Genomic DNA, 14,097 nt, shown 5'->3' on the forward strand with positions numbered 1-14,097 from the left:
GCTGGACTTGAGCCGGCCACCCTCCGGTTCCCAAGCCTCCAAGTCTCGATGGACTTGATGGGCAGTCAGTCAGACCGGCACACTGAGAGCAGTTGGGGGGGGTTCGGTGCCTTGCTCAAGGGCGCCTCGGCAGTGCCCAGGAGGTGAACTGTCCACTTTTCATATTTTGGGTCCATGCTGGACTTGAACCACCCTCCGGTTCCCAACCCAAGTCTCTATGGACTGAGCTACTGCCACCCCCTTTATCTCTGTTGGACATTTTTGGACGCCTCTTCGTGAATTCTGCACATTATATATTTACAGATACACTTATTTGTTTGGGGTGACAACAGTTACCTCAGGCCACTACTACCAACATGAGAATTGTCCGTGCGGGTTGCCGTAGCGTAGTGACAACACGGCACAGCACTTTGGTCGGAGGAGGCTAAGCTGCTGCTAGCCTGGCTGGAGAAGTGAGCGCTGCAGTTTGTTTGTTGTGGATGCGGACAAGTCAGGCTGTGATTACAGACAGTTGACGTGAGTTACTCCCAACACTGTGTTGATGTTTTGTCGCCGGGTGTAAACGTGTCGAGCAGGTTGTTTCCGTTGAAATGCGGCGGTTGAAGGGTGGTGGCTGTTTGAGCGGCGCCGGTTATGTACTGGAGAGCTAACCCTGCTAGCTCCTTCTAGACTTCTCACTTGTCATGTGTCGGCATGTATGAGACATTAATTATTAATTAAACCTTTTTAAAACCACTCGAGGGATGAGTTGTGTGTGTATATTTTGTGTGTGACGTCATTAATGTTGATTAACAGACGCCAACGGTAAGTTAGGAATGCTAACGTGAGCTAGCTGCGGGTTAGCTTGCGCTAGCTTTATAAACGGGTTTATTTTGGTTATTTAATATAAATAACATGACAGGTGACCACGTTTACTTAACAGATATATAGTTTATGTATGATGTTGGTACAAAAAAACATTTTATAACACCAGTTGAAGCGAGCTACGTGGATGAACGGCTGACTAATGTTAGTTAGCTCCAAGAAATAGCCGGAGGCAGTCTGCTAAAATAAGGGTGGTACCCTGTTCAGAAAGTAGAAATATCTGATTTATGAGCAGAGATTTGTGCATGACAATGATTCCTTGAAACAAACATGATATTTTGCTTTATCGGTTGCAGGATCTGAAACTTTTAAAAGAGGAAAATGAGGCTGAAGGAGATCCAGAGGACTGCCCACCAGGCGTGGAGTCCAGCCGAGCACCACCCCATCTACCTGGCCTTGGGAACATCAGCACAGCAGCTGGATGCCTCTTTCAACACCACAGCTGCCCTGGAGATATTCGAGGTGGATTTTTCCGACCCCTCTCTGGAAATGCAGCTCAGAGGGTCGTTGCCCACCACAAACAGGTGATTTATTGACTCAGATCTGATCCTGGTGATGCAGATAACAGTTCACACCTCCAGAGAAGTTTGCGCAAGAGAGAAAGAGAAAAGTTTGACACATGAGTCACAAATCTTCATCCCGTCTCTCAGTATTGTGTATTTAGGAAAAAAGCGTATATGTATTTCAAAAACTTTAGGCAAAATCTTAAAATAAAGCATAACTGATTTCTTATTCAAACATTTAATTCCACTAAATTGACTCCCACCTTTTTTGAAGATTTAGAGAGATGAATACTTTTATAGCTAACGTGCCATGTTTTTCATATTTTACAGGTTGCACAGTATCGTATGGGTGAATTTTGGAATGGGAGCAGATGGTACTGGTGGGAGACTGGTTGGTGGCAGTGAAAATGGCACAATAACTGTATATAACCCAGAGGTTATAATGAACTCTGGAGCCGAGGCGGTAGTGGGACAGTCTGACAAGCACACAGGACCCATTCGAGCACTTGATTTCAACCCTTTTCAGGTAAATGTCTGCAGTTTATTCAGGAGGACTTTGATTTCCTTGTACTGTAGTTCACAATTATTAATCTCTCTCTAAATTTTTTCCTCTCCCAGAGTAATCTCCTCGCATCAGGAGCAAATGATTCAGAGATATATATCTGGGATCTGAACAATTTTAGCAGTCCGATGACACCGGGAACGAAGACACAGGTGGGTGTGTGATTGTGAGATCAGGGTTTATTGAATTTCACACGTCTATTGTTATTGAGGGATGAGTTGACGTTGTGTTTTGGTCCTAACCTGTTTACTGTCTGAGTCAAAACACAAAATGAAAACCACAATCCCCAACAGGCAGCTTTCTTCTGGTTTCTGCACATTTGTAGTTTCATGTCAGTGACTTAAGTGGGAAAGCCACAAGCAGGCCATTCGTACATTTTCTAAAAAGAGTTTTTACTGAATAGTTTGATCATTATCAGCAGCTTTTTCTGAAGAGTCATTTAAATAGTTTCCATGAGTGTTTGCATGGCCCCACAGTGTTCCTCATTTGAATATTAAGGTTTGCTTTGACAGTAACACCCTTTGTCTCTTCTTTCAGCCTGCTGAAGACATCAGCGTCGTGTCCTGGAACAGACAGGTTCAGCACATCCTGGCCTCTGCCAACCCCAGCGGGAAAGCAGTTGTGTGGGACCTGAGAAAGAACGAGCCTATTATCAAGATCAGCGACCACAGCAACAGGGTTGGTGGCTTTAACACGAAATACAGCAAGTCCTAAAGTTAGCTCCTGCCAAATCACAGCAAGCCTGTGTTTTATGAACCGATTAATAAGACTCGTCTGCGACACTTCAGCAACATTTTCAGATGATTAAATATTTGCATAACAGTTATTTACAGGCTGTGACTGTTCTGACACATTAGACGCTGTGCTGCGATCAGTGCCGAGTCTGATTGTCAGTTTACAGCAAAACAATCGCAGTGTGCTAAACAGGCTGACACCCTCTTACTCCTGTTTCTTGGCTTGTAATTAGAGACGAACACAAAAGGTGAATGGTTCTGGAAAGTTTCACACTTCTTGGAAAAAATTCCTTAGCTCCTTTTAGGGGCTATAAAAAGATTCTGAAGCTGCTACAATCCTAATAATTTTGAAGTGTTGTATACAGTATCAAAGGTACTCATACAGTAAAAAATTATCTTATTTATGCTTTTTAATTTGTCTTGATAAATACTAAAACATTATTATGATGTTTCTTCAATGCACCTCCACCCATGATTATGATAAATATCTTTTATCTTTTTATGGCCAATGTCCACTTTCAGTCCAGTCCAGTGTCCTGCAGAGCAGCCGCCCCACACTAAAGTCCTGTCATTGATCATCTATTTTGTGAAAAGATCAAATTTCCACACAGTGACTGAAATGAGAAGTGTGTGTTTTGGATATAGTTTAGTAAAGAAATCCTGGCACACTCCTGCCTGGCCCCTGATGACCGTGTCAGCCAAATTGCTGATCAGGCTGAATGGATGTCCTGTGGTGGTCTGCGTACAATGACACAGCAGGGTAAAAAGTGACTGGCAAAATGAGATATGACTTGGAGGTCAGCCCTAACCGTCTCACCACTTTGAGGTTAAACAAAAAGTTAAGATGACTAAGTTGCACCCTGTAGAAAACCTCATCCGTCATGTCATTACAGATGCACTGTTCAGGAATGCTCTGGCACCCTGATGTGGCCACTCAGTTGGTGTTGGCCTCTGAAGATGACCGATTGCCAGTCATCCAGATGTGGGACCTCCGTTTTGCCACATCACCCCTTAAAGTCTTTGAGAACCACACAAGGTGAGGCTCTAACAGGTTGCCGGTCAGGCTCAATTCTGTTTACTAGTTGCTTTGCAGACTATACTGTATGTACCTTCTGTTTGTGTTTTCTTACAGGGGGATTTTGTCCATATCCTGGAGCCAGGCTGACTCTGAGCTCCTGCTGAGTAGTGCTAAAGACAACAGGATCCTCTGCTGGAATCCAAATACTGGAGAGGTATACGACATTGAGGCCCCATTTAGACCAAATCAGGCGTCGCAACAAGCCGCCGCAGGGCTGTGCATCAGCGTGTGTATTTGTACTGAACAGTCGGCACTGCCACCGTTGTCTATGTCGCTTGATCACTGCTTGCTTGCTCTCTCAAATCATCGGACGGAAACCAAAGGAAACTTCTTCATGTCACTGTTTTGCAGCACAAACTACGAGCCAGACATTTACATTTTAGTCATTTAGCTGACGCTTTATTCAAAGCGACTTACAGGGAGCAATTAGGGGTTGAGTATCTTGCCATTCACACTTCTACATGCAGACTGGAGGAGCTGGGGATTGAACCACCGATCATCTGATTAGTGGACGACCCGCTCTACTTCCTGAGCCACAGCCGCCCCCCTGACACAAATTTAGAAGCTTGATACATGCCATGAGCATTACATAACAAGGGCAGTCTCATAGTTGAGTCCATGAACTCCACCTAGATAGCCTCAGGTTCACTGATATTTCACGCTGACTGTGGAGGAGTTTGACCGGTCTGATCATCTGATTGGTTCAGATCAGGTTGTGTCCCAAAAGTTGCATCTGGCTTAACCTCGCCACCACAGATTGCTCCATGTTGCGACCTGCGACACCGCAGCCAAAACAGTGCCTGATTTGCTAATTGCTGTTATACCTGAATAACCTTGCCTCGTTACTGTGACGTAATGACAAAGCCACGGATCCTCACAGGTGTCATTTCTTTCATTTAAGGTCATTTACGAGCTTCCAACAACGAACCAGTGGTGTTTCGATGTCCAGTGGTGCCCCAGGAATCCAGCCTTGCTTTCAGCCGCCTCGTTTGATGGGAAAATCACTGTCTACTCTGTGATGGGAGGGAGTTTGAAGTCTCAGCAGCAAAGCACGGCTGATAAGGTATTGACTGTTCTTAAGTGATGTATCCAGAAGGCTGTGTGCTGAGCTGCTCTGTCTGTCCACAAGATGGCGCTAGTGTGAAGGGATTGACATCAAATAAGGCTGGATTCAGTCGGGGTCTGGTGGTTTCTCATGTTGTGATGTTGCCCTGTCTAGTAAATATTAAATATATTTATTATACCACTGTAACATTGGTAAAGACTGAGACTGGGTCACTATTTAGTAATCACGCAGAGCATATGCCGATCTCAATTTACAGTCCTTAAATACTTAAACTAACTACTTATACTAAAAAGAAAATACAATATGAAATATGATAACTAGAAAAGATTCAAATAACCAGTAGCCATTAAATTTGCTAATTCTATATACAATGTGTGTATGTGTAAACTTGCTGTGTGTAGTTAAAGTTAACGGCTGTCAACATCAACAGGCTAGAATTGTTTACAGTGAACAAACACGACAATGGACAAGGCATACATTTAACGTAGACGACAAAAAACAAATAAATAAAATGTCTCCATAAAATATGATCCAGTTTCACCAAAAGCAGTGACATGGTTAGTGGTGTGCGGTGTAGTGCCGCTAAAATGTTGCATGCTTCTTGTTGTTGATCATACCCTGTTCAGTCAAAGTTACATTAGTGTGGCAAAGGTCAGTGCGCACTGATCAAAAGGATTTGAAGCTGTTATTTTAGGGTAAAATGACAAATAGAGGCCGGTGTCCCCAGGGCGTTGTAAAGGAGGCTCAGCAAATGAAAGTAAAAAAATATTACATAAGTTATAGATGAGGGGGGGTGCCTTTGTCCACAATCTTAGAAAACAACAACCCTTAATTATAAAGCTAGACGCCGAATTGTCTGCTAATCGACTAATTTATTAATTGTTTCTGCTCAGTCCCAAAGAGCTTGTTTAAATATTAACATTTCTATTACTTTATTAACAGATATCCTCCTCGTTTGATACAATGGATCCCTTTGGTACAGGGCAGGTGTTGCCTCCCCTACAGGTTCCTCAGCCTACAGTGCAGGACACCATAGTTCCCCCTCTGAAGAAACCCCCTAAGTGGGTGCGCAGGCCAGTGGGGGCTTCCTTTGCTGTAAGTAAAATACTTTATACGAGCATGTTGATGGAAAAGGTGTTGCAAAATCATTTCCTATGAGTGATCTGTTGTTGTTTCCCCCCCTCCCTCAGTTTGGTGGAAAGCTTATAACCTTTGAGAATCCCAAGCTGCCTCCAGTGCAGAGCCCCCAGCCCGTCCCCAGACAAGTGTTTGTGAGCCAGGTTACCACGGAGACAGAGTTCCTCCAACGCTCCAGGGAGCTGCAGGTGGCACTGCAGTCAGGCTCCTTCAACAACTACTGCCAGGCCAAGATTCAGAACGCCAAGTCAGACGCTGAGCAGGACATATGGAAGTTCCTGCTGGTGGGCCCTCACTTCTTTGTTGTATTGACACATAACCTTAAGTCTGTCAGTCATTTTGAGCTCATTAACTTTCTGTGTTTTGCAGGTAAATTTTGAGGATGAAGCCCGCATTAAATTCCTCAGACTTTTGGGTTTCAGCAAAGATGAACTGGACAAAAAGGTACCAGATGACAGCTTTGCACACTCGGCTTCATGAGGTAGTCACCTGGATTGAAAGAGTCCAACTTCAAACCACCTTAGTTGGGTTTAGGTCATGTCATTGTGGATGCCAAGTCATCTGATGCAGCACTCCATCACTCTTACATAGCTCGGATGGTCCCACTTAGTGTGAAACTGATGGGATGGTATGTCGCTGGAGTGTGCTACGGTAGCAATGCTGATTAAGTGTGCCTTGAATTTTAAATAAATCACCAACAGTGTCACCAGCAAATCATCCCCACACCATCATATCTCCTCTTCAGTTATTCAGAGTGGGAACCACACATGCAGACAGGCAAGAAATTCAACTAATTACAACATCTATTAATTGAAAACAATTCAAGGTGACTACCTCATGTGCCATTTCCTAGTTTTATGGTCTAAAATGTAGAAACAAAAATAAAGAAATAACACTGAATGAGAAGGTGAGTCCAATGTTTAGATATTGTGTCTTGTGTTTGTTCAGATTTCAAAATGTCTGGGGAAGAGTTTCCAGCACAATGGACATGGAGTAGATGCCAAAGACCTGGCAGAAAAGATGCAGCGGCTCTCCACTGAGGTGAGCAAGTCTGCCTACAACATGTTTTATTTTTTTAACTCTTCATTTGACACACAAAGCTGTGCAGCCTCTGTTAAGTGTAAAATATCCTTTGTTGTATTTCCAGAGGACTGAAGAAGCAACCGATGCTCGGACCTCTGGTTCTGTTTCACCGGCAGACTTCTTTACTCAAACCCCAAAAGAAAACTCCAATTTCCAGATCCCTGTATCATGTGGTAAAGTCCCTCAAAACATATATTATCTATGTTTAGATATCAACATCTTGTCATGATTGGGCTGATTTCTAATGACGTTGTGATTCTTTTCAAGACACTGATGGATTAATAAGCCAGGCGCTGCTGGTTGGAAACTTTGAGGGCGCTGTGGATCTGTGTCTGAACGATGGTCGTTATGCTGAAGCCATCCTGTTGTCTATCAGCGGAGGAGAGGAGCTGCTCAAGAAAACTCAGCAAAAGTACCTAAGCAGGCAAAAGAACAGCATTTCAATGGTAAGAGTGAGTTTAATTCATTGTGTTTCCATCGGTACAATCAAAGGGAGAGAAAATATTTGAACTGCATGTTCAGGTAGTTAAATCTTTCCCCCATTTGTAGCTTATATCATCAGTAGTGACCCAAAACTGGAGGGACATAGTGCAAAGCTGTGAGTTGGACAATTGGAAGGAGGCTCTCGCTGCTCTGCTGACCTACGCTCACCCTGAAGATTTTGCCCGTCTGTGCGGTAAGTCGCTCAGAAGATCCCATCGATCATGCAGCTTCGCTTCCAGGAGAACTTTAGCATATCATCAGTACTTGTTTCACTTGCTGGATATTTTTTTTATATGTGTAATTCTGTCATTTTTTGTCGGTAGACACTCTGGGAGGCCGACTGGAGCACGAGAAAACAGAGAAGCGCTGCCTTCAGGCCTGTTTGTGTTACATCTGCTCTGGGAACATTGAGAAGCTGGTGGAGTGCTGGGCCTCGCACAGAGACAGCTCATCCCCTCTTGATCTGGAGGTATAATCTTTGCCATGTTTGGTCTACGCCTTTGCATGGGAAAAAATGTTTTAATTGCATTGTTGCATCAATGAGTGAAACGTGTGGGAGGAGTCGTATTTTTATGTGCTACACATAATCATATAGAGTAGAACAGGAGTAGTAACCTTTTTATGGTAATTACTTACTTGAATTTTACTTGCATATTTGTACTGTCGTGGAAAAGTGGAAAAACTTGCATGAGAATATTTATGGAAACAGTTGTAGCCTGAAGCTAAGGGCACAAAAAAATGAATGAATTTCTTTCTTTTTGTTGTTGCTGTTTTTCAGGATCTCGTCGAAAAAGTAATGATGCTGCGCAAGTCAATCGAACGCCTTCGCAACAGCGAGGTGGCGGTCCAGAGCCCCATCCTGGTCGAGAAGCTAACCTGCTATGCTGGCATACTGGCAGCAGAGGGAAGTCTGACCACTGCCATGACCTACCTGCCTGAGAACTCAGACCAAGTAAGAGGCATCGCGATAACCTAATTACAACCAAATCCTTAGTTTTGCCTCATTGTAACACATTTGTGTGCTTTGCACAATTTTGTCCCCACCCAGCCTGCAATCATGATGCTGAGAGAGAGGCTGTTCCACGCTCAGGGAGAGGCCGTCGGACAGCAGCCTCTAAACTCCTTCAACAGAGTCAATGCGTCCGCAACCAAGCCCGCTGCTCCTGCTCAGACTCCTGCACCAAAAGCACAAGTGATGGTACGAATGTTTTATGTTGCAAGATGATCTTTTCCATGTAATCGCTTCTCTTTTAACTTGAACTTCTCTGTTGACTTTAGAGTCAGTATCAGCCATCTGGTCCTTCCCAGATGGCTGCCCAACAGCAGCCTCCCATGCCGTCGGTTTTTACCCCACAACCTGCTCCAACCAACACCAGGCCTGGTCTGCCACCTTCTTCTCATGCAATGGCACCAAGTGCGACCCGCCCTTCCGTGAGGCCTTCCTACCCCCAACACCCTGCTCCGGCTCCAGGTTTAACGCTGATCATTTGTATTCTCCTTCCAGGTATTTTCAAGCTGATGGTTTTAAGATTTATTCAGTACTCCTCCTCTTTTCTCAGGTTTCCTTCCTCATCAGCCATTCCAGCCTCAGCCCGTTGGCGGACCCTCAGCCTTCCCTCCTCCAGGTCCTTCTATGCCAGCTGCTAACTTATCAGGACCTCCATTACAGCCTTCGTCATCGAGCCCCGGAGGCCTGCCTCCCATGCCCAGCCCCGGGGTGCCACCGACGAGCTTTATGCCATCTACCTCTTTACCCTCAGGCCCCATGCCACCCAGCTCCCAACCCGGAGCCCCGGTTCCCATGTACCCAGGGGCCCTCCACAACCAAGGGCCTGCACCCCCAATGGCATCTGGTCTCTATGCTCCTCCTGGGTCAGGGTATCCACAAGGAGGCCCCGGTGCTCCTGCTGTAAAACCCTTCATGGCTCCTGCCGTTGCTCCTCCTCCTACAGGTAGATTTCATTTTGGTCACTTCTAAAAATAAAATATCACAGTTGAACTTTTTCCTTTTTTGTTTTTTCTTACATGTTTAAGTATTTTAAGTTTGAGACAGATCAAAGCATACTGAATCATATTCAACTGTCCACCTCATATGACTTGCAGGATACTTCCCCTGGCTGAATACCCAGTGTGACAATCAAGGTGACAGTGTTAGGGTTGAAACAAGAGTGCATTGAAATATACACTCGAGTGACCAGAAAATACCTTGTACAACTTAGTACGATGCGATACAATACTCCTGCATTACGTTCTACTCTGTATTAAATTACAGTCCACCGTACAGAGTTTCTATATTGTTGTGGTCACTCAGTGTATATTTGGTGGTGTTTGCTTTATGCTTGGATGTTATCTGAGAACAGTAAACAGAAGCACAGTTTTCAGGCTCGAATCGAGACACTGTAGGTTTTATATTAGATTAAACAGTGCCAGACGATTTTTGATATTCACTTTAATTCAAATTATACAAATACATTTTTAAAAATAATGGAACTTTTGATCTGTGTGTCCGCATGTGTGAAGAAAGAGAGAGAAAAAATGACTTAAAAAAGAAATTACACACAAATACAAACAGACGTACACTTTTGTTTTGTAACTAATCTTTTGTATATTTATGACAACTAGTCGGCAAACACACAGAATTGTGTTAGTCAGCTATGCAACAGAAATGTACACACAGCTGTTTGCTTTAGTTCTTTACTTTAGTTATTTACCTCCGTCCTATTCAGCATAAAGAAAACATAATTTGCAAGGAGGCTACTATTGTATTAAATTTACAGTCCACCGTTCAGCGTTTCTTTATTGTTCTGGGCACTCTGTGTGTTCGCTTGTGCCGCCACATGCTTGAGGGAAATGTGGTTATGTTATCTGAGTGATAAACAGAAGCACAGTTTCCAGGCCAGCCAATTGACAAGCTCACATTTAATGTTTGATTATATACAACAAATAAATAGATTTTCAAATGAACTGTATATGTCATGTGAGAGAAATAAGAGTGGTTTTAGGAAAAACGTCTTTGTAGCTACTCTTTTTTATATATATATATCCATCCATGAAAACTAGTCAAACAAACAAGCACCGAATTTGGCATAGGTACATATATGTATAAATATTCAGCATTGTGTTGAGTGATTATGAGGATGCTGCCTGTACATTCTTTTTTTTTTTTTTTTTGCTGGAACTGCTGCAATTTATGCTTTAATGACATGTCTTTTTTTTTACTTGTTTTGCCACGTAGACTAACCTCAGCTCTAAGAGATTGTCTTGTGGAGACAATCTTTGGCTGCTTGAGTGACTAAAGGGGAAAAAATCTGCTACTTTCTTTCTAACTGTCTCTTCTTCTTCTTCTTCTTCTGAATTTAGGACCTCAAGAAGGCTGGAATGATCCACCCACAGTACGAGGTGGACCCAGGAAGAAGAAGGTAAATTCAGCGTTTCGTAAAATCATGAAGGCGACCAACTAAAATAAATAACTAAAGCAAATAGTTGTAGATAGTTGTCTACATTTGTCATAGCTTGTTTAATGACACATTTTCATGAACATACAAAGGATTAGCGTCAAGTCTGTTTGTTTGTTGATTTACTCTAAACTTATGTGCTTTCTTTCAAAAATCTTTCCGGAATAACCCCTGTTAGCTGCAGGTACAGTCATTCTTTACGCTCCGCTGATAGATGTCGCACACAGTGAATGAACTCACTACCTGTAATTCAAAAAGGGGGTTGCGTGTAGTGACAAACCCTCAGAGAATTAGGATTCTGATTCTCATTACCGTAGTTTCCCTCAGCAGAGGGCGGATGTTGTCAGCAAACAAGTGCTAATAAATGTGCGACATGTCTAACAACAAAAAGTAGACAAGTTAGCAGCTATAAAAAATTAAATAAATGCAGCTTTAATGCGACTGAACGTGGCTTTCGGTATTTTACAAACTTCCTCTCACTTACTGGATGTGTCTTACATGTTGTGTTGTGTACGCAGGTCCCTGACAACTACACTCCACCAGCCCCCATCACAGCCCCTGTAATGGGATTCCCCGTGGAGGCACCTCAGCCCCACGATCATGCCCAAGTCCCCCCTGGAGCCCCGCAGGAGCCCAGTGTGCAGGTTTGTGTGTGACGTTTTCAAATACTCAATAGCAACGCGGACCCGTCAACACTTGTAGTCGCATCCTTGTTTTTCTTTCAGCTCCTCCAGCAGCTGCCAGCAGAGCGGGTGGAGCAGAAAGAAATCCCAGCTGAACACATGGTCCTCAAATCCACCTTTGACAGTCTGGTGCAGCGCTGCCAGCTAGCAGCAAGAGACCCAGTAAGTCTCACCGAGTGTGTTGAGGCTGCACAGATTTTGTCATAATAATAATAATAAAGAACATATTGACTGATGGGGGAAAGTTTTTTTATTGGATATAAAATGAGACAAATGTTTTGTTTCAGCAAACAAAAAGGAAACTTGATGATGCAGCCAAACGTTTGGGATTCCTGTATGACAAGCTGAGAGAGCAGTCGGTAAGAAAATACGTCATGCCTCACAAAAGCTGTTTTTTTTTTTTTTTTCTAGACATGCTAATGTTAAAGTGCTGTAGGCAAGATGTCTTTTCTGTTCAGTACCCTCATGCAAAGATGAATTCAAACTTAAAGCATGAGTTCATTTTTAGAATCAATGAATCATTTATCCAACAAAAATGCATCTGCAATGCGTCTTTTTTGACTTTACAGACTAAACCTTGTTTCCCCCCGTCCGTCTTTTAGCTCTCTCACAACATCCTGAACGGCCTCCACGAGATCAGCCGCTGTGTGGCGAGCCAGAACTACCAGCGGGGTCTGGAGGTCCACACTCAGGTGGTCAGCAGCAGCAACTTCAGCGAGATCTCCGCCTTCATGCCCATCCTCAAAGTGGTCATGACCATCGCCAACAAGCTGGGCGTCTAAGCCCCGCCGCGGACACCACCACCAATCTACACTTCAGTGTTATGACATTGTTATATATGTATTTATTTCTTCTTTTTTTTTTTGACCTGATGATATGCTTTGATAATGAGAATAATTACTGATAATATTACAGATTGTGGTCTTCATCACTCCATACATACATATTCCTTCCTTCGGAGGACTGGGCTGATTTGGGGGTAGCGAGGTTGGATTTTTGTAGAGATCTGTCGATGTTGCTGTGGTAATTTTATGAAAAGATGAATGTATTCTGAAAGTTGTGACTCTGTGTAAATTCAAACAGTTGATGTAATATACGAAGCAAGTGGTGCAAAAAAAAAAAAGAGAGAAAAAAAAGTGGTTTGTACAAGTAGGTGCGTTTTCATAGTTCACATGTGCATATTTTTTCCTCTTCCTATCCGGCGGTCGTCGAAACATTTTTTTTGATTGAATACATCCAACTGTAGAAACCAAACATCTGGGAGTAGCAGCTCCTACATCCAATGTAGGGGTGGAAATTGGGAGAATAAAATCTGGGTTGCACTTACTAATTATCCTGTCGGTGTAGTTTGTATGAGGAGAAATTATTTCTTTTTTTATATTGTATCATTTCATAACAAGCATCCAGAGCATTTGTAAAAACACTGTAACATAAATACTGAATGTGTCTCTTCACCTGCTGTAACAGATTGTGTCCATTTAACGGTGCCATGAGGGGGTTTGAGGCCAAAGCACTGCAGAAGACTGATTGTTAAGTTGCTTTTCGTCATTTCGTGTTAACTTTGCTCCATTTGCATATTGTTATTTTGGGAATGACTTCTTTTTTCTTGTTTTTTGCTTCAGTGTTTCCCATGTCAACCCCTTCATCACTGCTGAGTTCACATGGCAGCTCATGAACACAAATTACATTAATTTATGTCGGAACTGCGAATGAACTCACATCCATCCTGCACCCTCTTTGTTAAAGATGCTCTCAATCTTTAGGTTTCTTTCTACCCGGGCTCCATCTTATGCTTTTTGTAACTCTGAATGACTTTGTTTTTTAAAAAAAAATCCTATTTGTTTTAGTTTAGATCATACAATGATACCAACTTAAATGAACTGAAATTTAAAATAAAACAACATGATATTCTGAGGTTTTGTAGTTGGACATATCGCTGGATAGTTTGGTGTTTCATGGCAGCAGAAGGCAGTAAAGTGCCTCGGTGTGCTCACTTTGGTTGCACAGATATTTCTACAATCCATGTTGCTTACTTTACTCATTGCGGTATCTTTTTTCGAATAAAAATTTCACTTCAAACGTTTGAGACTTGATTCATTTCTTCGAAGCAATCATTCGCAGTACATATTCTATTTTAGTTAACATACACTATTTGATTCCAATTAATAATTTGGATTAACACGAATGAGTAAGCATCACTTTAATGTTTAATTCTTCAGTAGTACACTAAATATACTCTGTCACGCCTTGAAAAGTGTACTTAAGTAAAAGTATTTGCAAATATAGTATAGTGTATCAAAATGTACTTAAAGTACCATTATATTTTAGTTAGTAGAACTATTATTTGATTCTAAATTAATAAATTGGATTAACACGAATGAGTAAGCATCACTTTAATGTTAATTTCAAGTAACTAAAAATATATTCTGATGCTATGTTGAAGTATATC

General features: G+C 42.5%; 1 protein-coding gene across 1 annotated transcript; it reads left to right on the plus strand.

The window, feature by feature from the left end:
- Positions 1-345: 345 nt before the first annotated feature.
- Positions 346-13,727, plus strand: sec31b (SEC31 homolog B, COPII coat complex component). Its single transcript, XM_010742565.3, has 25 exons — positions 346-516; positions 1,161-1,388; positions 1,698-1,893; positions 1,986-2,081; positions 2,467-2,607; positions 3,557-3,699; positions 3,796-3,895; positions 4,643-4,804; positions 5,750-5,902; positions 5,998-6,228; positions 6,314-6,388; positions 6,893-6,985; positions 7,092-7,200; positions 7,295-7,473; positions 7,577-7,703; positions 7,834-7,979; positions 8,289-8,462; positions 8,559-8,708; positions 8,789-8,981; positions 9,070-9,462; positions 10,871-10,929; positions 11,484-11,609; positions 11,691-11,810; positions 11,936-12,007; positions 12,251-13,727. Exons 2-25 carry the CDS (start codon positions 1,186-1,188, stop codon positions 12,428-12,430), a joined length of 3,621 nt encoding a protein of 1,206 aa, XP_010740867.2. The 5' UTR covers positions 346-516; positions 1,161-1,185; the 3' UTR covers positions 12,431-13,727.
- The last annotated feature ends 370 nt before the right edge of the window (positions 13,728-14,097 follow it).

Source organism: Larimichthys crocea, chromosome XVI (assembly GCF_000972845.2).
Source record: "Larimichthys crocea isolate SSNF chromosome XVI, L_crocea_2.0, whole genome shotgun sequence".
In the NCBI taxonomy this organism is placed as follows: domain Eukaryota; kingdom Metazoa; phylum Chordata; class Actinopteri; family Sciaenidae; genus Larimichthys; species Larimichthys crocea.